Source organism: Prionailurus bengalensis, chromosome E2, assembly GCF_016509475.1.
Source record: "Prionailurus bengalensis isolate Pbe53 chromosome E2, Fcat_Pben_1.1_paternal_pri, whole genome shotgun sequence".
Lineage (NCBI taxonomy): Eukaryota > Metazoa > Chordata > Mammalia > Carnivora > Felidae > Prionailurus > Prionailurus bengalensis.
The window spans coordinates 60330891-60353785 of NC_057352.1; the positions used below are offsets into that span (position 1 = coordinate 60330891).

At 63.5% G+C, this 22895-nt stretch overlaps 1 protein-coding gene across 2 annotated transcripts in view; it reads left to right on the plus strand.

Moving 5' to 3' along the window:
• The window catches only part of JPH3 (junctophilin 3), a 77184-nt gene that overhangs the window by 49407 nt on the left and 4882 nt on the right, over nt 1-22895 (plus strand). For both annotated transcript variants that reach the window (XM_043599841.1, XM_043599842.1), the window contains exon 3: nt 22202-22326. In XM_043599841.1, the coding sequence (XP_043455776.1) occupies nt 22202-22326 (125 nt within the window). The remainder of the gene's footprint in view (nt 1-22201; nt 22327-22895) is intronic.

Consider the following 22895-nt stretch of genomic DNA (forward strand, 5'->3'; position numbering starts at 1 on the left):
GCTCCGTCTCCCTGCGGGCCGGGCACCCTCCACTTCTGTTTGATTTTTCATTTCCTCTTTTGCCTGTGTCAGAACCTTCTGGGTGGCAGGGAAAGTATTTAACGGCCTAGCACTGGCCAGGGTCCTGGGTCCACACTCCGCTGGGCTCGCCTCCTAGGAGGCGAGATTAAGTGCAGGCACCGCCTTCCTTGAGCGCCTGGGGGCTGTGCTGGCCCCGTCTCCGCAAGGCAGTGTGGCCCGCTTGGTCTTGCCCACCCGCCCTACGTCGCTCATCCCTCGGCCGCTGAGGCTGCCTGTGCGTGAGGCTGTGTCTCGGGGCCTGGCGCGACCCTGGCACTGGGCAGGTGCTCAGCTAATACTTAGCACATGATGAGCAAGGGCCGGACAGAGAGCATGACTTCCCGAGGTCACAGACCCTCCTGATGGGCTGGGCTGGGATTTGACCCCCACGCACAGAGCACCCGGGGGGAGAATTCTGTGTCCTCTGCCTTCAGGAGGAGCCCAAGGTGTTTGGACAGGGATCCTGTCTCTGTCTCCACCTGGGGAATTCTGACAGGGCCGAGGGGGCCGTTCTTCCCAAACCTCATCCTACCTCACGCTGCCTGCTTGGGGGTCTGGACCTGAACCCCAAACCGCCATCGGCAGGCAGGTCTGGAGCTTCGTGTCTGCTCCCTGCTGTGGCCCCGGGTTCCTGCCCTTCTGGCTGAGCACCTGTTTGTTACCTGGTCAGCAGGCGGCTTGGCCGGGAGACAGGATCTCTGTCGCCGTGACCTGTGTCAACACTGCGGCGCCTACGGCCAAGGCCTGAGGCTGCCCGCCCTGCGTCTGGAGTGGCTTCTCGGGGGGCGCTGGCCGCCGTCCACAACCGGTGTGGCTGCCCAGGGCCCTGGGTCGAGAAAATTTGGAGGCCAGGTTGGGGCTCGGGGGAGGGGCCCCGATTGACAGGGGTCAGTATGCCGGGGGGGGGGGGGCTGTGTGTGTCTCCACTTGGCTGTCGGGGGGGGGGGGTTCAGGGCAGATCTCTCTAGAGCGAGCTCCCCTCTCTGGCCCTCGGTGCCTGTGGCGGTGGTGTCCAAAGTCCAGTGTCGTGGCGTGAAGTTTACCCCGTGCGGCTCTCCTCGAGGCCCCCCGATCCCTCGGGGATGTGCCCGAAGCAGGACGGCCGGGACCCGCCGTCGTTCTGGGCCCCCTTCCTTGAGGACACGGCAGCCACGCCACGTTCTGTTCCTGCCGACAGGGAGCCGGGCTCCTCGTTCTCGCCAACGCTAGTTTTCCGTCTCTGACGGCGGCCGTCCTCCTGGGTGAGCGCTGGTGGTTTGCGGCTCTCTGTTAGATCTCGGCTTCCGGTCTGGGTGGGAGCCCCACCGTGGGCCCGGCCTCCTCGCCGGCCCGGCCCGCCTGCCCGGGCCCTGCTGGGGCCCCCGTCCTGCCCCACGCGCTCCCCTCCTCCACGGTTCCCGAGAGGCGGACTCCGTGCTTCCCGCCCGCAAGAGGACGGGCCCCACAGGTCTGGCAGTCCTCCCACCACCCTGCCCGCTGGGCGCTCTGGCTGGGCGTCCCCTCGGAGGCCCCGTTTTCCCTACCTTCCCTGAAGTCCCAGCACCGCTCCATCCGGACCCCTGGAGGTCTGTGGACACCCGTAAGGGTAGGTCAGGTCTCGGACAGTGCTGTGTTCCTGCCGTGGGGGTGCAGGGTAAGCGGGCCCTCTGCCCGTCCCCCTTCTAGGCCGCCCTCTCTGCTTAGGGGGAGAAGGCTTCCGGGCCTCCGGGAGGTAGGAGGGAGCTCAGGCCCTGGGGCTCCACTCACCGCTCTGGGAAGGTGCCATCGCCCATCTGAGCCTCAGTTTTCCAGTCTGTAGAGGAGCTCATGACGGACCCATCCCCGGGCTGTGGTAGAGGCCGGAGACAGTGGCTGTCTGGTTAAGCGTCACATCCCCCCGCCCTCCCCCCCCCCGCCGAGGCAGGGCTCCCGGAGCCTGTACAGGGCGGTGGGCCTTTCCCCGAGTACGTGCTGCAGTGTCCCTGCAGGTGGGCGGCTGGGTGTCTGCGGGGAGGGTGGACCACGCAGCCGGAGCAGAGGCAGAGCTAGGGGCGCCCGAGACTCCCTCCCAGACTCTGTGCCAGAGGTGGCCAGGCTGATCAGGCCTGCCCTCCCCTCGTGCCCAGGACCCCTGAGGGTCTGCGATGTCAGCTTGTCCTCGGGCAGAACCGGGCACTGCGGCCCCCGCCGCTGTCCCGTGGTGCCTGGTGGCAGGCGGGTCGGGACCCGTCCACACTCTGGTCCTCACGACAGCCCTCCCCTCGGAGAGGAAGCCGCACCCTCCCGGCCGGTCTCCGGCCCGGGCACCTCTTCCCAGACACAAAGCTCTCACGCCTCCCGTCACCTCCCTGAACCACGCGGTCCTGGTCTTTTTCTTTAATGTTTACTTTGGACAGAACAAGCTGGGGGAGGGGCAGAGAGAGAGGGAGACACAGAATCGGAAGCGGGTTCCAGGCTCCGAGCCGTCAGCACAGAGCCCGATGCAGGGCTCAAACTCACAAACCGCGAGATCATGACGTAAGGCGAAGTCGGACGCCCAACCGACTGAGCCGCCCAGGCGCCCCCTGTGAGCTCAGTGTCCTAAAAGCACATTCTTGCCGTTTTGGAGGTCTGAAGCCTGGCTCAGGTGTGAGCAGGGCCGGTTCCTTCCGGAGGCTCCGGGGAGCAACCACTCCTTGCCCTGGGCTCATGGCCCCTCGGCCATCACCGCAGCACAGCTGGTCGCCAGCGTGCCCTCCAACCTCTGTCCCGACTCCTGCTCTGACCTCCTGCCTCTGATGAGAATCTTGTGGAGTCACGGGGTCCCCCTGGAGAGTCCAGAACGTTCTCCCCACCTCAAGATCCCAGACTAAGTCCCCTCTGTGGAGATCCTTGGGCTGAGGGGATGTTCACGGGTTCCAGGGCTTAGGGCATGGAAGTCTTGGGGCTGTTACTCTGCTGTCCACACCGTTTTCTGGGCCTGCCGTCTGGACCCGTGGGTGACAGGATCCTCGTTGGAGGGAGTGAGGCCTCGGCCCCGAGTGTGGACTGGCTTTCTGGGAATCAGGCTGGGGGATGCCCCTGTTTGGGGGCAGCTGTGGTGAGGGCTGGGTGTCTGGGGGCCTGAAGGCCAAAGAGAGAGTGCTCCTCGCCCCCCGAATGCCCAGCCCACCAGGGGTCATGACCAGCTCGGCTGGGAGGAGGTCACTGGCCTCAGTGAAATGTGTCTTCCCGGCCGGGCGCTCTGGTCCCGCAGCTTCAGCAGCGGAAGCCTCCGCGTTCGTGCCGCCAGGGGAGTCAGGCCGCGCGAAAAGGCGTTTACCCGGCACCACGGAGTCGCACCCCCAGTCAGGCTGTGACCGGGCTGGGGTCACGTGTGCAAGCACAGTGCGGGCCTGGCTCTCGGGTATGATTTGTAAGTCGCGTTTCCAGATAACCAGAGCTGACTTCATGTATCGAGAACCATCCCTCGGGGGGCCCACGGGCCCGTCTGCCACCCCCCACTAAGCTTCCCCATGGCACTGGAACAGCACAGCTGTTGAGGCAGGGGCGCCTTGGGCAGCACCTGGCCCGGGAGGTGCCCCGTGGACCTTTGAGGACCCTGTGACCTGGCGGGCCCGTCATTTCTGTCAATGGCAGACTGGGTCCCCATGAAACAGAAAGGAGGATTTTATTCCCCGCCGCCTGGTTTTGCCAGGGTCGTGTCTGACTTCTTGAGACCATCAGCGAGCAGGCTTGGGTTATGGCTGTTTTTGGTGGAGTCAGACACTGGTCTCCCGTGTCTGACTCTTCTGTTTGGGGTGTTTTGGGTCAGGGTCCTGTGAGGTGCGTGAATGGAGAGCAGTGGAAAGTGAGCCTCGACCCCTCCACGGCCAGCCCCGGGTCAGGGCTCCGAGTCCGCCGAGACTCGCTGAGGGTTTGGGGTCAGGGGCGGCTGGATGGTCCTCCCCCACTTGTCCCTAAATAAAAAAGCTGCTCAGACCCTTATCACCTGCCACCCGAGGGACCCTCTGGAACTGCCCTCACGGCAGCCCCGGGACCCACGATGGCTTGGCCGCCGGCAGGGGTGAGGGCAGGCCTCTGCAGCCTCTGGGCCCCACCTCGGGCCCTGCCAGCCTCCCAGCACAGCGCTCAGCAGCCTTGCTGTCATGCTGTGCCGCTGGGAACAAAGGGGACAATTAGGTGAGGCGTGATCCTGTCTGCGGACCAGGTGGTGGGACAGTTTCAAGGTGGCTCTTGTGGCACAGCTTTGTTAGAGATTAGGGGGCAGTTTGCATGTCAATTGTGTTTTACGCACGATTTCATCCACCAGGAGCACGGGGTGAACGGACAGGGTGCACCCCGAGCTGGAGAGCCTCCCTCCCCCCAGCACCTGCCACGGCCGCCCGCCCAGGGCCGCGTTCATCGTTATTCTTATGCGTGTGACCGCAGAACATACTAGAAACCGACTAGTTTTATCAGGTTCCTGTCTGTACGTGTCCCTCACGGTGTTTGAGTTTTGTGCCCCAACTCTGTTTCCCCCACAAGCCCCACGGGTTTTGCCGTGGGAGCTCGCACGGCACGGTGATCTTTAGGGACACGTGTGCTGTGTCCTAGCACTGACGGCACTGTGTTTACGCCAGGGGACCCCCTTGTTTTCAGGAAACGCTGAAGAATTTAAAGCCTGAAGATAATCTCTCCCCGGCCCTGGACCCCACGTCTCTCCCCAGCCTGAGGGTGGCTGGGGCGCAGCAGGGAGTGGGGGCAGGTGAAGGCGCAGGGGCCCCGGTGCCTGGGGAGGAGAGTGCCCCAGACGGGCTTTGGGCAATCTGGGCAGAGACCCCACACCTCCTGGCATCTCCCGGGGTCCGTGTCTCCTGACTTCTCTTCTCCAGATCTGCTCTCTCACTTAAAATGTGTAGCAATTAAACATCTTTACCGGTATTTAAACTTCCTGAAAACAAGTCCTCGTGCTCCCGGGCGTGGTGGTGACGACAGGAGGGACGGCCCTGGCACGTGTGTGCCGGCAGGCCCCGTGCCTGCGCCGCGTAGCCCCGCGACCACCCTCAGCACCTGCTCGTGGGGCCTTGTGTGCCGCCCGCCCCCCGCCTTGCCCCGTCCTGGCCGTGAGGCACCTGACGGTCCGCTGATGGTCGTCCTGGCCACGTGTAATGCTTGTCCTGTCGCAGCTGCTCACGTGTATGACCGTCTCATCCCATCACTGACCTCCTCAGATGAGGAGGTAGACACGTGGGTGCACAGCCAAGGCCAGGCTGGGTCCCCTCCCACTTCTGGGCCCAGGTGTCTGGCTTGGTGCCCCCCCCTCACCCCCCCGAAGGCACAGTGAAGAGCAAACCAGCACATTCTTGTGAAGGGAGGGGCGGAGATTGGTCCCCGCAGCCGTGGTCAGAGACGCCCCGGCCCCCGCCGCTGGATGGGCCTATGTCCCAAGGGCCACCTAGTGGGTGGATGGCTGTCCCTGAATGAGCAGGACAGAAGGGACTGCAGTCCTCAAACCCAGGGCTGGCCACACGCCCTTACTCCTGTCAGGCCAGCGAGATGGGAGTTGTGGTCCGTTGCACATGGGGGGACACTGGTCCTTGTGACTCTGTCCTTTGCACTGAAGTCGGGTCGTGTTGTCGACTCCTGACCCCGGGCGGCCGCCTGCCATCCCGCGGTGTTGGTGCACAGCTGGCGAAGACAAACCAGGATGCCCAGGTGTGTGGGACTTGCACACAAACCATTTTTACTTATTTAAAAAAAAATTTTTTTAACGTTTATTGTTTCTTGGAAGACAGAGTGCAAGCAGGGGAGGGAAAGAGAGAGGGAGTTACAGAATCTGAAGCAGGCTCCCGGCTCGGAGCTGTTAGCACAGAGCCCGACGCGGGGCTCGAACCCACGAAGTGCGAGATCATGACCTGAGCTGAAGTCGGGCGCCCAACCGACTGAGCCCCCCAGGTGCCCCATAAACAATCATTTTTAAAGTGAGTGTGCCCTGTGGTGATCCTCACCCGACTGTCCCAGTGACCCTGGGAGGCAGGCGGCTCTGTGTTCCCATTCTACGGGTGGGGAAACTGAGGTGAGGAGGACCGTGGCCCTCAGAGGCTCGGCTGGGATTGGGCCCGGGTGGTCTGGCTGCAGCCCGTGTGTGCCCCTGACGGGCTGTGTGTCCCTGTCACCTCCGTCACGTCCAGTGCAGCCAGGCACCGTGGGCTCACGCCAACTCTGGCTGCCACACCCTCCTCTGTGCCTCCTTCCCCTTTGTCTCTCTTCTGGGGACACTCCTGATGGCACCTGGGGCCCGCCCCGTGGTCCAGGATGGTCTTCTACCCGGCACCCCTAATGTAATCATGTCTGCAACGACCCCCTTCCCAAATAGTCACGTTCCCAGGTTCTGGGCGCTGGGACAGGGACATAACCTTTTTGGAGTCACCACTCATCCCACTGCGGGGCCCCAGGTCAGCCGCTGGGCAGTGGCAGGATGAGAAGGTCACATCTGATCTCAAGTCCCTCCGTTTGCTGTCTGCCTGTCCCCCAACCCCAGAAAGAAGGCAGAGTGGCCCCCCAGGCTGAAGTCGGGGGTGTGCGGGTCCCTCCTCCGATCTTTGGAGGCCTGGGGCAGATGGGGGGGGTGGGCACAGGACGGGCTCGTGGGCAGGGCCTGGCATCAGGAGACCTGGTTTTGGTTCTCGACGGTGACGGCTGAGGGGTCTCGGAGCCTCAAAGATGAAGAGGTTAGGCCCCGGTCCCCAGAGTCCCCTCGAGCAGGTGCGCACGCTTTCCGTCGAGAACGGGACAGCACGCCTCTCGGGCTTTGCTGGCTCTAGGGCCTCTGTCACACAGCCGCCTCTTTTCTGCAGCCCCTTAAAATACAGAGCCCAGACTGCTCCCTGGATCCAGGCCTTGGGCCCCATTTGTCCCCTGGGCCATAGCGGCTGGCTGGCCTGGTCCGTAAGTGTGGTTTCCAGGCTCCGTCCCTCTGGTCTCGGGGTGCCCTGTCTTGGACTGTGCACCTGACACCAGAGCACCCTGGCCACCTCTGACCTTTGCTCCCTGCCCTCTTCTCCTGCTGCGCTTCCTCCGGGAAGTCCTCCCGGTGTCCCCACCCCCGACCTGCTGCTTCTGGCGCCTGAACGCTGCTCTCGGAAGCTGGGCCTTCCGCCCCTCGCCGCAGATCCTGCTGGAAGAGAGGGCTGGGGCCAGGGATTGCGGGGCACAGGGTGCCCCCGACGTGTGGCCCGACATCCCTCACGGCAGATGGCTTCCTCCTCTGTAAAGCTGGGGGGGGCACCACCTGCCGTGTGTCTGGGGCACTGTTGTTGACTGGGGTCCGAGTGACGCTCACCCGTCAGGCCCCGTCTTCTCCCTCTGCCACGAAGCAAGGCCCCTGGCTGCTTGGCCGGATGGTCGGTCTCCGAGGGCTCCTTTCGTGGCCCGGCCGTCACGCGCTCACCGCTGCCGACCGCGGCTGGGCTCCAGAGGCCACCCCCCTCCCTCCTCCACCTCGAGGCCGGGACCCCAGCCACCGAGCCCGCGCTCCTCCCGCCGGCTGCCTGCGCTTGCCTAGACCTGGTCTCTGGGGAGCTGTAGGCACTTGACAAACACGTCGTTAATCCCGTCCGGGTCCCGTGAGGTTACCTCCTGCCTTCGGAGGCCTGCACACCAGCGCTGAAACCTCTCCCAGCTTCTTGGGGGAGGACTTCAGGGAACCCGGGCTGCTCCCGGCGTCTCTTGCCAGGTCGGGTGGGTGGGTGACCCGTTTGGGACCCGGGATGCCCACCTGCCAGGAGGGGTGGATGGGTGAGGTCGATGTCCTCCTCGCCTGACTCGGGAGGGGCTGAAGAAAGGGGGACTTGGGTCCCTTGGGGCTAACGCTGGTGCCCTGACACGTGCTCTATCATCGTGGGGAAGAGCGGGCCCCCGGGTCAGACCCGCGCTGCCTCAGTCTCCCCCTCGGGCGGGTCATGGGACGTCCGGTGCCTCGGTATCCTTTTCGGTAAAGCGGGGTGGTCCCGCTGCAGCCTGTGGCCCGGGGTGAAGGCTCTGGGTGGGCTCAGGGAGGAGAGGAGGCCGGGCTGTAGCCAGAACAGCAGTGGCCCACACCGCCAGGGCCTGTCCACAGGGCTGTGTGCACGCTCCCTGGATCCCCGCAGTTTCGGGGCTCTGGGCCCAGAGAGGCTGGAGTGTCCGGCTGCACGGGGAGCCCAGCCACCTGCCTGGGAGCTGCCGCGGGGCCAGCTCACGTGCCTGCCTCCAGAACACGACTGCCCTAACGGGGCTGCAGACGCAGCGGGTCGGTAGCAAGCCGAGCCCACCCCTGCAGCCCCTGGCTGCTGGAAGGCCCTGACGGAGACTGGCCTCTCTCCCTCCCTCCCTCCCTCCCTCCCTCCCTCCCTCCCTCCCGCAGAAAGGAGGGCAGGCCCTAAGGAGGGGTCTGGACGGGCATGGGTGGGAGGCTGTTGAGGGATAGCCGGCAGCAGGGGCGGTGGCCTGGGGGGAAAGTTCTGGAAAGATGGCACCTTTGCCTCTCTTTGTCCCGTGACTGAGATCCTGGGAGAAGCAGGCTAACGGGGAAGCTCCGGGGGGCAGAGGTGAGAGCACAGGGCACGGCCCCGACTGGCATCCGTGCTGCCAAGGGTCCCCTAGGGCCTGGCCTGACTTCATTTGTTCCGCAAACACACGCTCGTTGATTCTGCCTGTGAACACTGCTGTGCAGGCACTAGGACCCAAGTGGGGGGAGCAGAGGTGAGCGTCTGCCTGCCCCCGCCAGGAGGCGCCTGGCCTTGGCTTATGCTGTCGTCTCCTCCTTTCCTTCCTCCTGACCTTCCTTCCGGTGGCCCCGTGCACGCGCGCTGCCTGCCGCTGTTCGGGCACGCAGTTCCGACGGCCTGCGGGTAGGAGGCGTTCCTGGAAAACTGCAGAAGCGTCCTGATCTGTCAGTTCAACAAATGCCCGTGCCGCGGCCTGCCCCGTGCCAGCCACCGTTCTGGGTGCAGGGGACGACGGTCCACGGTCTCGTGGAGCTCACGTGCTGACCAGGATTACAAACTGAGCTCGAAGTCCCCGTAGCTCTGGGAGCTTCTCAGCAGGGTGGAGAGTGGGAGGGGACCAGGCCAGGAGGACCTTGCCAGGAGAGCCATTTGGTCAGAGATTGAGGGGCCGGTGGGATTTAATCGGGGCTCTTCCTGAGTCAGGCAGCATAACGGCCACCAGAGAGCGGCGAGGCGGTATCCGGGACAGGTTTCACGGGATGGCGGACGGCGCGGTCACCCGCCCCACACCCAGGAGGGCCCCGCACTGGGGGATCCGGGGCCCAGCGTGGCCGTCTCGCAGTTCCCAACCCCAGCCGTCGTGGCACGTAACTGTGGTCTCGACTCCCGTGGGACGGGCGCTCAGCTGCCAGCCCCTGGCCTCTCCGGCCCCTGGCATTCTCGTCGTCATCCACGACGGTGACCAGGTTGTGCTGGTGAGGGAGCTCCCGTTCCACCATTACCCGCTGCCCCAGTGGGGGCCTGGCTACTCAGGGCCACCCTGAGCCGAGGGCTCATGGCACATCTGGTGGGCCACGTGGCAGGAGCCCCTTGTTCGGCCCCATCGGACGGTGGCAGATCAGCGCACGGAGAGTTGCCCGCCCGGTGGCCTGCCCGCTGGCGGGAGGGGCAGACTGACCGCCAGGGCCACCTTTCACCTGCGCTGGGTCTCCTGCTGGTGACGGCTGATGCGTCCTCCACTTTGCTGCCCTGTCGACGTGGTCCCAGAGGGAACCGTGCTGGGCCCCCGCCCAGTGCTGCCCTGCCGAGCTTTCTGGAGCGCGCGCCCTTCCTCTCCTCTCTGACCCGCCGAGGCCAGCGGTCCTAGGCCCGGTCCGGACGGGTTCCTTTCCTAACTGAACGCGACGGGGTTCTTCCAAAGAGGAGGTTTCAGGCAAGACGTCGAGTCGGCAAACCACAGAGGACACGGACGTGAGCTTCCCCAGCTGGCCTTTAGGTAAATGTGTGTGTCCTGTGGGGGGGGGCCCTCCCCAGCCCAGCCCAGCCTTTTGTGCCCGAGGAAGATCACACCCACCACGTGGCTCTCCCTGGGGTCAGGATGTGCCGGGGCCTCTGCCTGGCTCCTTCCCCTCCCCCACATACCGCTGCCCCGTCCCCGGCCGGTGCGCCCGCCCGCGGGTGGAGGTGCGGCACCCAAATTAGCCCTCTTTCCACTTGCTCAATGGGTGTGTAGGCTACTCGCAGGGTGGCGGTTTGCCTGCTATTCCTGGCGCGTGGGGGCTTGGGTGTGGGGTGAGGGAGGAGAAGAGGGGGCGCTCCGTCTAAACATAGACCGCGGCAGGGAGGGGTGGCGGAGAGAAGGGCAAGATGATGTTGGAAAATCAGCTCCTTGAGAAAGCGGGTGCCTGAGGAGAGGAGCCTGCGGGTTGCCATGGCAACTGGGATGAGCCCCCCCCCCCCCCCCCCCCCCCCCCCCCCCCCCCCCCCCCCCCCCCCCCCCCCCCCCCCCCCCCCCCCCCCCCCCCCCCCCCCCCCCCCCCCCCCCCCCCACCCCCCCCCCCCCCCGGCAAGAAGGCTGGGCCCGATGGGCCTGTTCTCTGGGCTTCCACCCGCGGACGGTCAGTGTGCCCGCTGTGCCCCCAGGCCGGACTTGCCTGCGGGAGCCTCGGTTTTCTCACCTGTGAAATGGGGTCAGCGGTGGCAGCCTGCCAGTTTCTTTGTAAACTCCCACAAATTAACGAGGAAGCACCCCGCCTTGCTCCGAATAACCAGAACGCGAATTAAAACAATGCGGTGTTTCACCTGTCCGCTTGGGAAAGATTTCTTAAAAATGGACAATCTGCCTAAAATTAGCACAGATGTGTGGAAGCAGGCAGTCTGGAAGCGTGTCCTGGAAGGTGGATTTGCGTGTGAAATACCCAACATGCAGAGATGCCATCAGACCGCATCGATCGGCAGGGGCGGGCTCGATTTATTTCAGCACAAAACGCGCTAAAGAGAACAAGAGAGCTCTGTGTTTGCTGGTGTGGAACAGTCTCCAGGATACAGTGTTGGGTTAAAAAAAAACAAAACAAAACAAAAAAACCAACAATGAAAAGGCAAGAGGCAAAACCGAGTGGCGTGCAAACGTCTGCGTTTGGAGTTTCTGACGCGCGTGACCGTGTGAAGGTTGCTGCTTGGCCATTTGGCATGCTGTTACGCAGGCACTAAAAGCCATGAGAAATACCTTTGTAAACTTGTAAGCAGGTGTCCATGACATATTAGCGGCAAAAACAACTAACGGGAGAAAACAGAGTATGGCCTCGTTTATATTTCAAAAATAAGGCACGGGTGCTTTTAAGTACAAGGACAGTGAGCCGCCGAAGAACGTACTGGAAGTCAGAGTGGCTACCTGTGGGACATGAGTAGATGGGGACGCTTGAAACCTGCGATCCTCAGGCCTGCTTCCACACCGCCCGCTCCCTCCGGACTTCGCCTCCTTGTTTCTGACCTGCGAAGCCTCCCCTGCCCCTGGGCCTTTGCACCTGCTGTTCCGGCATCCTGGAACTCTTCCCCTGGCCGCGCCCCCCCCCCCCCCGTCACCTGCAGCTTGGGGATGCCCGTGTCCACCCCAGAATGCTGCTGCCGCCTGCCGCTCTGAGGTTCTGTCCAGGCCAGTCGTCGCCATCAAAAGTGCTACCTCCTCAGGGCAGGGCCCGCCCTGTGCTTTGAGTCCCTGTGGTCGTTGAGGTCACCAGACCCACTCGTCCTGGTCAGGGGGAGGCTGGTGGTCTGTGGGGGGCACTTGTGTGCCTGGGGTGTGTCTGTACCCCTTCTGTCTTAGCCGTTCCGGGAGGGTGGCTTTCCAGAGTTCTGTTTTCATAGCAAAGAGTTTCTTTTACCCCGACAGGAGCTCCCTAATGCAAGTTGAGAGGCGGCCTGGGTGCTGTGGGGGAGTGGGGAGCGGGCGTCACCGGGTCCTGCCCTCCCGTGCACGTCGTGTCCCCACCTGCCGGCCCAGCCCAGCCCTCTTGTCCTCAGCTCCTGCCCCAGAGACGTACTTTCAACACCGCAATGAAAACAGCTTGGGGAGCCGGGGCGTGAGCTTGCTTCGAAGGGCAGAATCGTGAAACTAGCTAATGGGGCTGGTGGCATCGAAAACCGCTGGGCTGTCCCCTCCGGGCAGCGGAGCGTTGTGGTGTACAAGCTGTATCTTGTTAGTGCTACAAAACCCACAAAATACCTGCTAACAAGAACCACCAGCCTGTGCGCCGTTTTCCTGACCCTCTGGAGAGAGCCTTCGAGAACCCTTATTCTGTCCCTTCTTACGGATGAGGGAAACGGAGGTCAAGAAGCCAGACCCGGTCATCCTAGGAAGCCGGGGCACTGGGGGCGTACGGCGGGGTCAGGACCACTTCCTGGGGTGAACCTGGCCTGGGTTGGAGGTTCGCGAAGGGCAGAGCGCTCACACCCTGTAGCAGGTGGGACGGCGGGCCTCAGACTGTACTCGTATTTGGAATAAAGGAACGTGACTGCGGCTGTAATTAAGGTAAGGATCGCCAGATGAGGTCATCCTAGATGACGTGGGCCCTGAACGCAGTGACAGGTGTCCTTAGGGAGAGACGGGAAGGCCAGGGAGAATGGAAGCCCAGATGGGAGTGGCATGTCTGTGTACAAGGACCCAGGTCTACAAGCACCGAGGATTACAGCAACACCGGAGTCCCCCAGCAGCCCTGCGGCACCGCGGTTCTGACTTCGGGCCCCCAGAGCTGGGAGAGAACACTGCTGTTCTCCACAGGACATGGACACGGCCCCCAGCCCACCCACCCCCGCGTGGGGCAGGGTCTCGGTGTCCGGCAAAGGCCACTCCTGACCCCAGGTCTCCTCAGCCCCGTCCCCAGACCGCCGGCAGCCGGAGCGCTGGCGGCTGGACGTCCGTCTCCGACAACACTCCTTGACCCCCGTTGGTGTCTGGCTGCCTTTGTGAGTCAGCCTTGCTCGACCCGGCTGGTGCACCGGGCACTATTTCCTTCATTAGTTTGCATTTTTCTCTTCGAGGATCTTTTTAATAGGAAAAAAAAAAAATGGGGGTAGGGAGAGATGTGGCAGAAGAGAAGCCCGCTGTTGTGGCTTGATCTAGAATGTTCTCTGGCTTTGCAGGCTGCTCCAGTATCTGACCAGGTGACCTCTGCTTTGCAGAGACCCCGGCGGGGTTCAGGCTCCACAGAGACCTCCCCCTGCCCCAGATCCTGGCTCCGGCAGAAAACCCCCTTAAAATAACTGCAGCGAGGGGCACTTTGCTTTCAGATTATACCATCTGGCTCCGAGTTCGTGTTTGACTTGAGTAGCTCCTAAAAATCCCGCCGATCCCCCACCCTGCTGGCACACCTGAGAACTCCCAGCCTGTCTGCTGGGCTTCGGGGCTGGTGGCCCACATGGTCCAGTGACACAGCACGTGTGACAAATGGTGGACCACCAGTGCCCAGGGTGGCATGTTTCCCGTGGGGCGCAGGGCTGGGGGCCCTGGCTCAGGCTCCCAGCTCCCAGAAGAGCCCCAGGGCTGTGTTTGGCAGCCCCGGACAGAGCACCTTCCCCCCCCCCCACCCCAACAGGTGGCTCCTCCCCCCGGGAAGGAGGGACCTCTGGGGGAAGGTTTCTCTGTTGGACGAGGGGACTCGGGCTGCTATAAATCGAATTAGTGTGATGACTTTCCTCCACCCCGCGTGTTCCTGCAGGCGCAGCCCCCGACACTGGGCGCCTGCCTTCCATACACCGCCCTGCTGCGCCCCCTGCACCCCCTGGCCCCAGAGGCGGGTCCCCAGAACTAACGGCTTATCGGCAGCACCTTGACAGTGTATCCTCACGGGCGGCTTGTATTCTCCGTCTAAGGGAAGCTCCCCCGCCCCCGCCTTCTAGGTTTGAGGGAACACCGGCCCCTCGTGTGCCCCCAGCTGGCAGCCTAATGGGGACCGAGGTACAGCAGGGAGCACTGGGTCAGCCTTGCTGACTCCGCGGGGCTGGGGGGGCCTGAGGGTTTGTCTCCAAGTGATGCCGATGCTCCAGGTCCCGGGACCCCGCTGTGGGCAGCACGGGTGAGTGCTGGCCTCCGGCTGGTATGTCCCATCCTGGCGGGGGCCGGGCACAGGCAGGGCGAGCGGTTCCTTTAGACGGGCGTCTACGGTGCGTTTGGGACCGTCAGACGTGGCCAGGGTTCCCCGCGAGCTTCTGCCGGGGAGGAAACGCATACCCGCACGCCCAGGGAAGGCGCCTAGCTCTCAGCTTGTCCGAGGACTCTGATGGCTGGTCGGGGTGGCCGAACACAGGGTTCCCGGACTGTGGCCAGAAGCCCCTGGGCAGAGTGCAGTCCGGGACTGCTGGGAGATGCCTGCCCTGGGTGGGGGGAGCAGCCCCGGCCTGAATCCTAATTTGCTTTCGAGGTTGCCCATGTGGTTCCTGTAATCAGCCTCGGGGTTATGCCAGGAAGGGACGTTCCACTGTAGATGGGAGGGACCCCACGCGAGGACCCAGGACCGCCACAACCCGGGGCCCCTCTGACCGAAGCAGCTTGCTCCTATGTCTTTCATGTTTGTTTATTTTGAGAGAGAGCACCAGCAGGGGAGGGGCAGAGAGTGCGGAGCAGGCTCCACACTGTCACCTGGAGCGCGATGGGGGGGCTTGTTCCATCTCATGAACCTGAGATCGTGACCTGAGCCCAGGTCGAGAGCCAGACGCTCAATGGATGAGCCACCCGGGCACCCCCCTCCCTGCCAGCCCCTTGGGTGGGCCTGGCCCCTGGTAGCGGGGGTCAGCTCTGCGCCTAGAGGTCCACGGGCCCCGGCCGGGGGCAGGGGTGGGGCATTCTGAGGGCAGCAGGGAAGGGGCTGGGAGAGGGAGCAGGGCTGACCCGAAGCTATAGCCCCCTCCCCGCAGTTGGGTGGGGCTGCCGTCCCGGGCTCCCTGCTGCTTTAGTGCTGGGGTCTCCGTGGTCCCCCGTGGGGAAGCTGGGGTCTGCCGGGGCTTGGGGACAGAGGCAGGGGGTCAGACCCTGAGACCAGGCCTGTAACCCACACCCAGGACTCCCTGTGCTGGTCTCTGGGGAGGCCCCATCTTCCCGGCACCCCTGACTGACCGTGGATGGAGTCCTGGTCTCCGGGGCAGCTTGGCCTTTCCCGAGCTGGGTTCCTGTGATTCTGCGGGTTGGTGGGGCCTGAGAACCCGCGTTTGTAACCAGCTCCCGGGTGGTGCCGTGGCTGCTCTCACTTGAAAACGCTCAAGCCAGCCCAGCCCCGGGGCGGTGGTGGGGCACAGTCACACGCGGGGTGCCCTGAGCACCGGCTCCTGCCCCTCCCCGGATGGGAACGTGGGGTGGGGCGGGGGCTGCGCGGAGTGGGGCCTTCTGGGAGGGAGGTGTGTCCTCGGCCGCGGGAGGAGCCTCCTCACCGCTGGGCGGAAGACCCAGTGGTCTGGGCCGGACGACCCAGTGGTCTGGGCCGGAAGGCAGCTCCCGGCAGGTTAGTGACTGTAGACACAGGATAATGGCACCAGCGTGCCCCCCGGGAAGTAATGGTTCTATAACTGTCCACGCCTGCATCCTGGCTTTGACCTGCCAGCGCCTGCTCGCGGCTCTGCCAGGGCCCCACGCGGGGCGGGCTGCACACGGGTTCTGCTCCACGACCCGGGTAGAGCGAAGGCGTCTCCTGCCGCCGGGCCACGGGCTGAACAGTGACCCGCACACACGTGAGCTGTGGAGCGTGCGTGGCCCGGACCCTGAACCTGAGCTGGGTGCCCGTGTGGCGCAGGACCCTGCTCACGGGAGGGGGTGACTGCTGACGGGGACGGGGGTTCTTGGGGGAGTGGAGATGTTCCAGAACTAGTGGTGGTGGCCACACAGCCCTCTGAATGCGCTACAGGCCCCAGATCGTTAAGAGGGTGAACAGTGTGCTACAAGAAACTGGGGCAGGTGACAGTTACAGTGTCCGGATGCCGTCTCCACGTGAGCTGTCCGGGTCGCCTCTGGGGGGTCGGGGGTCCGCCTCGCAGATTGCTGGGAAGGAAGGCTGTGTAAGCTCGAGGGCAAGGCCAGTGTCCTCTCTGTCCACAGGCTGTGGGGGTATCACGCACGTGGACACCCCCAGTGGGAAGGGAAGGTGTGGCGCTGGGCAGGTGCCCTAGTGTCGCAGAGGTGTCCTCTGCACTGAGGCCAGGCTCCCCACGATTGCCCTGAGGCTTTTGGGGGGGGTCACTGGAGAGGAGGGACTGGGTAGCCCGGCAGCCTGCCTTCCTAAATGTGCCCCGAGCGTGTCTCCACTTGTGAAAGACGCTCCTTCACGTGGCCCAGGACCGCGTCTTGCACCACTTTCAGCTACAGCCCTATAGTGGCGCCCCTGGGCCATGCCCCTGGCCCGAAGCAGTGTCCTGGGGCTGCCCTGACAAAGGATCATAAGCAGGAGCCTCTGAACGACAGGAATGTGCCCTCTGCCAGCTGGAGTCCAAATCCCGGTGCCACAGGGCCACATTCCCTCCGAAGGCTCCAGGGGAGGGTCCTTCCCGCCTCTTCCAGCGTCTGGTGGCCCCACCCCTCCATCTCTGCCCCCGTGGCTGCCTCCACTGTGTCTGTGTCCCCTCGACTTGTAAGGACACCAGTCATGGGATTTAGGCCCTCCCACAACTAAGTACTGAACTAAGTACATCTCAAAGACCCCACTTCCAGATAAAATCAAGGTCCCAGGTCCCGGATGGATGTGAATTTGAGGGCAGGGGATGCTGTTCATCCCCTACAAAGCCCTTTCCAAAGCAGATGTCCTGGGAAGGTGGTGGCCTGAGTCACTTATCAGAGACTCCTGGCACCTTTCTGAGCTGGAAGAGAACTTGTGTCATCAGGCCAGACCAGTGAAGCATGCGAAAGCCCGGACCTCTGTGCCTCAGTTTCCTCCTCTGTCACAGATGTGAAAACAAGTCCTCTGTGGAAGATCCCTGACCTCAGGCCAGGGTGTCCGCCAGGTGGGAACGAATCAAGGGCGGGTGAAGGGGGAGTCCCTCCCGCACGGGGCCCCTTGGCCCACCTGTGCACGCTCAGCAAGGACCCTCCCTGGGTGCCCCTTGGTCCCACCAGAGACCCTCAGTTACCCGCACTGGTGACAGCTGGGTGCCCAGCAGCTATGTCCCACGGGGACCTAAGCGCTGAGGCCTACGTTTCGAGTAGACCTGCCCTCGGGTAACCAGGAACGGGGTGCTGTGAAGATGGGCAAATTCTGATTTGGGTGGGAGGGTCTGGCGAGGCTGGAGACCTGAGGGCAGGGGAGCCGTTCACAGGGTGACACAGGCCCACCTCTCCGGGTCTGGGGTGGCACTGGGGCAGGAGGCCCCCGTTCCAGGGTGTGAGAGGGGGCTGCTGTCTGTGGGGTCTGGATCGGGTGCAGGGGCCCAGAAGACGGGGGGCCGTCCGGGAGGGCTGGACGCAGAAGGCAGACAGGGGTGCGGACTGTGGTCGGGGGCAGCTGGAGGGCTCTAGCCTTGGGCGCGGTGGTCCTGAGCTGGGACCAGCAACGTAGATTTCCGGGCCCGGGCCCAGACCCAGACCCTCCGAGGCCGACAATCTGGGGCAGTCAGGCTGTCTGGCTGTGTCATGCCTCACAAAGGACCAATTTCCCAATACGGTCACAGTCGCAGGTTGTGGACGGACGGGGGTTGTGGCGGGAAGCCGGTCCAGTCCAGGGGCTAGCGGTGGAACTGGTTGGGACGGGCACGGGCTGGTCCCCCTACGTCACGTCACCGTCCTCTGCCGCCTTGTCTTAAGCAGCCCCTGAGGCTGCCTACCCCGCGTCCCCCCCCCCCCCAATGTCCCTCCTGCACTGCCTATCCCGCGTCCCGTCTGCGCGGTCTGCCCCACGCCCTTCCCGTGCGGTCAACGCGAGGTGGTGTCGCGCATTGGGAGGGGACCTCGCTTGCTTCCCGCCTGCTCTCCAGGTCCCTGACCTGCTTGTGGGGGTGGGGGCCTGGGGTGTCGCTCTCACTACTCCCCCTGAGACAGACAGGCCAGCCCAGCCCCGAGGGTCACAGGGAAGATGGAGCCTCATGATGCGCTGGGAGGTCTTCTCTATTAAACGTGCTCACTCTTCTCGATTCGATTTTATTTTAGGGCTGGCACGGCTGATTCTTCTTTTATATGTGTGAACGTATATATGTAAATACACGTACAGTGTTGGTGAATTAACGTTTGTGGTATTTTTACTAAGTGGAGAGGTGGAAACCAAACAGTGGCCCCTCCAGGGCTGCCGTGTGCTGGGCCGGGGACGCAACGTGTCCTCCTCTCCGGGAGTGTGCCCGCCACGGGAGGGTCAGAGGTGGGGGCGAGGCCCTGTCCACAGGGTCACGGGGCCACATCGCACCATGCTGGCCTGGAGGTCGAGCGTCCACGGGGCAGTCTGAAAGTAGTGACAGGCTCTCACCGTCCATTGGGGCTCAGGCCACAGGAGTGAGGCGTGGACGCTGCCCGCAGATGCTGTGTCCACCGGCCCTGCCTGAAGGCACACTGGTCTCACCGGGAGGTGGGGAGGGGGGTGACTTGACTTCCCAAGGTCTGGGACAGGACCGGAAGAGAACAGCAGTCTTGTTGGCTTTTCAGACAAGCCCCCCCCCTCCCCCCGGCCTGGGAGAGGCTGCCGTGGCCAGGCCGCATGTCCACTGGGGACACAGGACCCGAGGTGGTGGCACCCACGTTTCCATGCGTGTCGCCGGGGCACGTGTGTGCAGAAACGCTTACAAACAATGCCCCGTTAGCCCAACTCTTGGGGGTATTTAAGGGGAGTCCTTCGATCAGGATGCCTGTATGATCACACGTGCACGCCGCTCCTCGGAATGAGGGGCCCCCAAACTCGCTGCTTTAAGCAACACAAAACCTCACTCTTGTTTTCCTGCGACCTCAGCCTGTGAGCCGCCTCGTCCAATCCATCAGGCTGTGCTTGGCTGTAGCTCCGAAGGCTCTATCCTCTCCTCCTCAACAACCATCTGTAGCTGCCCATTACCTCCCGTTGCCTTTCCTCTAGTGGCCACACTCGGTAACCCGTTTCTGCTGGGTGGCTGGTCCCATCTGTTGGTCCAGAGCTGTGTGGGCTCCACGACCACCCACATTTGTCTGGTCGGCAACAGTAACTGTTAGGAACGGAGAGTAGCAAGTCGGAGAGGACGTTCCCACGTTCTCGGCGAGGAGTCTGGGCAGGGGGTGTGTGCCTGCCCTAAGGTCCAAGTTCAACTTGGAGGAAGAGAAAGAGCTACTGTGGAATAGCACGGAGCCCCGTTCTAGACTCTCGCTGCTGGTCTTTGGGTCCTTCCAGCCCCTTCTGGTTGTTTGGCCGAACTCTTTGTGGGGCCCCAGCAACCTAAACCTGTGAGGCTGAGAAACTTCTTCCAGGTCCCAAGCCTGGCCCTTGCTGAGCCACGGGGTTTTGTCTGACGTGTGCCCCAGATGGCATCCTTGTGGTTCCCTGCTTGCCTTGGCCTCCAGGGAGCTCAAGCCCTCGGGTACGTACTGTGTGTTACTGTCAGCTCAGCTGCTCTCCTTTGTTCGGGCTCCTTGTGCCCAAACCTATCTGTCGGCCTTTTACTAGACGGTACCGGGGGCCAGGCCTGGTGAGCGGTATCACGGTCCGTGGGACTGCAGCCATGAATAGACCCGGCCGTTGTCCTCAGTCTTTCCAAACTTCACTGTGCCTCCCGGTGGGTCTGAGAGCCCCTGTGCCCCCTCACATGATGTCTCTGGGGCTCGGTTTACAGGCCCCATAACATACTCCCTTTTCAGCATTCTGTCACACCGATGGCAGCCCGCCATGCACCCGAGGGCCAGACCTTCCCAGACTTGTGCGAGGGTGTCTGAGAGGCGAGGGTGGTCGTCGCCTGCTCGGGTCCCACAATTCACGCTCCTTTGCCAGACGATGACCCCAGGTCCCAGGATAAGGGCCACACCCAGTGTCGCATGCAGCAGCCACAAGCCGTCAGGCCGAGACCATGGCGGGTGCTTTGTCCACAGCAGCAGGTGGCTCAGAACTGCCCACGCTGGGGCAAGGTGGGGGCGGGAGTGACAGAAGGGCCGTGCCTGTGCTCCACGTGGCAGACACGGACCCCTCTGTGACGGACGCGTCCTGGAGCCAGGCGGAAATGGTGGATACACAGCTCAGTGAACACAGTGCCCCAGCTGTGCACTTGTGTTTCATCATGTGAACTTCACTTCAGTTAAAATAAGTTACAGAACAGTCAGTTGGGTGGGGAGCACCCAGAGCAGGTCCACCCGGTGAGGGGGAAGTGGTGTGGTGGGTACCTCGGGCTGTGGGGAGGGGGTGACTGATGAAGGACACGGGGTCTCGGGGCGCTGAAGGTGTCCTAAAAATGACCGTAAAGACGCTGAAAACCACTGCTTCGTAGGTCTTACACAGGTGAACGGTGTGGTTGGAGTTATAGCTTAATGAAATGGTCATTATCCCAGATCAGCCTATGGAACATTCTGTGGAAAAGCCATATCATTTCCCCAGAGCCAGGCTCAGGGGCTGCTCTGCTTCCGGGGCGGGGGGCGTCGAGAACACTCCATCAGCAAGAGTGCCTCTCTCTCCCAGGGCCGGGCCTCCTCTCTCCGTCTGTGTTGAGGCGCCTATATCTGTTTCAGGGGACACGGGGGCCCATGTGAAGGCCCCATGTCAGGGTTGCTGGGCAGCGTGTGGCAGAAACGGCTTCTCTGGGGCTTCTGGAAGCCCCTGGCATGTGGGGAACAGGTCCCCAGGTAGCAGTGATCGTTTGTCAACTCATCTGTTACTGATAACAGGCTGCCTGTCCTGGGGACAGGCCACGGTGTGTTGGTTTCTCTGGGGTTGGGAAGCAGTGCCCCGGAGCCAGGACACGAGGCAGGTGAGATGCGTGGACCCCTGGTGTTATCCTGCTCTGTTTTACAAGGGAAGAGGGTCTCCTTTGGGATCGGCTGCCGAGACCCCGTGGAGGCCTGAGTCGGAGCCACTGGGACGGCTGGGTGGGAAGGTCCCGCTCACAGCTACAAGGTGCTGTCCTCAGGCTCAGCTGGGGGCCCATCACCGCACCTGCAACCACGCTGGGCTGTGGCATCATTGTCTGGTGTGGGCTGTCAGCACGTGTGTGCGCATGGAAGGTTCACGCAGCTGAGTGCAAACCCCCTTTGCTGGAGTCCCCACGTCAGGCCTGTGCGTAGGGGCTGACATCAGTGCTGCCTGAGTCCGTTTGACTCCCCGGGCAATACAGCTCCTCCACAGAAGGGCCGTGCCTGTGCTCCACATGACGGTCACCCCCAAGTTTAGAGCTGATGGGAGCTGAGCCTCCCCTCTGGGTGGAGCCTGTGGGAAACCAGCTCTCTCTCAGCAGCTGGAAACCATGATTCGTACAGACGTAGAGAAGTTTCTCAAACTCTCTGATCTGGTCTCTTCCACACATAGAGGGCTAGTGATTGTGCTTCCAGAAGATGCCCGAGGATGGCTGGGACGATGGGCTGCGGCGAGTGCCGAGGGTCAGGGTGGCCCCGGGGCCTGCCACGGTACACCCAGCCTCGGCTCCTCAGGGCTCCCTCCACAGAGCCCAGAAGGTGCCGGTGATGGGAAGAGGGAGGCCAGGTGCACGCAGGGCCGGGCGGTGGGGCAGCAGCGTGTGGGGGCTTCTCTGGCGGCTGCCAGGTTGGTGCTGTCTTGGGAGGCAGGTCTGGCTCGGACGCGGTCTCCAGAATGGCCAGCCGGTGCCCTCCCTGGGCCCGGAGCCAGGCCTGGGCAAGGCAAAGGTGTGCTTTGTTCTTTCTGCCCTCAGACCTGCTCCTGACGGCCGCCTGGCCCTGCCCCCGAGCCCGGCCAGCCAGTCGCTCAGCCCACATGTGTGGCTGGGCACAACTCTCGCCCGATTCCTTCCCGGGCAGCCCAGCATTTGCCAAGCTGCTGCTGCTCTCTGGAGGCCCAGAGACGAGTCGGCTGTGCGCTCGGGCCCCTATCTAGGATGCGGACGCGACGCAGGGAAGGAGGGGTCCCGGGGCTCATGCAGGCCGACTGCTGCTTCAGGCCAGGCCCTGCCCTCGCCGGGATGTGCGCTGGTGCCCGAAGGTGCCGGCGGGCACTCAGGCCCGGCCACACGGGGGCAGTGTTTGCTGAGTGACCGAACGAATACGTGAGATCGGAGGCCACGGCCCTCCCCGTCTTGCTTCTGGAGCCCTTACCGCCCTCCCTGCCTCTCCCTGCCAGGACGTCGCACTCCCGGGCCAAGGCTGAGGCCGCCCTCACCGCAGCGCAGAAGGCCCAGGAGGAGGCGCGCGTCGCCAGGATCACTGCCAAAGAGTTCTCCCCTTCCTTCCAGCACCGGGAAAACGGTGAGTGCGCGTCCTCCGAGGGGCAAAGGTGTGGGGCTGCGGCACACGCCTCAGACGTGCCGGTCAGGGTGTGAGGCTTCTGCACGTTCTGCCTCCGCGTCTCAGTGCGCTACTGCTGCCTTCCCCGGAGGTCACCGTCTGCCTGTTCTCCCTGCCCCCCCCCCCACTCCCCACTCCTGTTGTTCTAGAACTTTCTTCTGGAACCTACTCGGTCCGACCAGGTGGCTGCTAGGAAGGTAGGAGCGTTGCTAGGGCAGTTGAGGAAGTAGAGCTTCGGTATTGGCATTAGCGAGCTGTGAACCGCCCCATGTGACCAGTGGGGGCGGGTCGAGGCGGACGGAGGGGCTCTGGAACAGTGAGGGGAGCTCCCGCCCTGTCCTCCGGGAGAAGCTGGAAGTCACTGCGCGTCAGCCAGACGCGTGACCTTCTCCGTCCCTCGGGAAGCCGGCAGCCTCCCTCTGCTGTGTGGAGTCCACAGGGCCTGGTGTCTGGGCTTGCCCGGCCCCTGGGCTTAGAGGTGCAGGACCTCTGCCCTGAGGACACCCTGAACGCAGGCAGGGCAGGGCCTC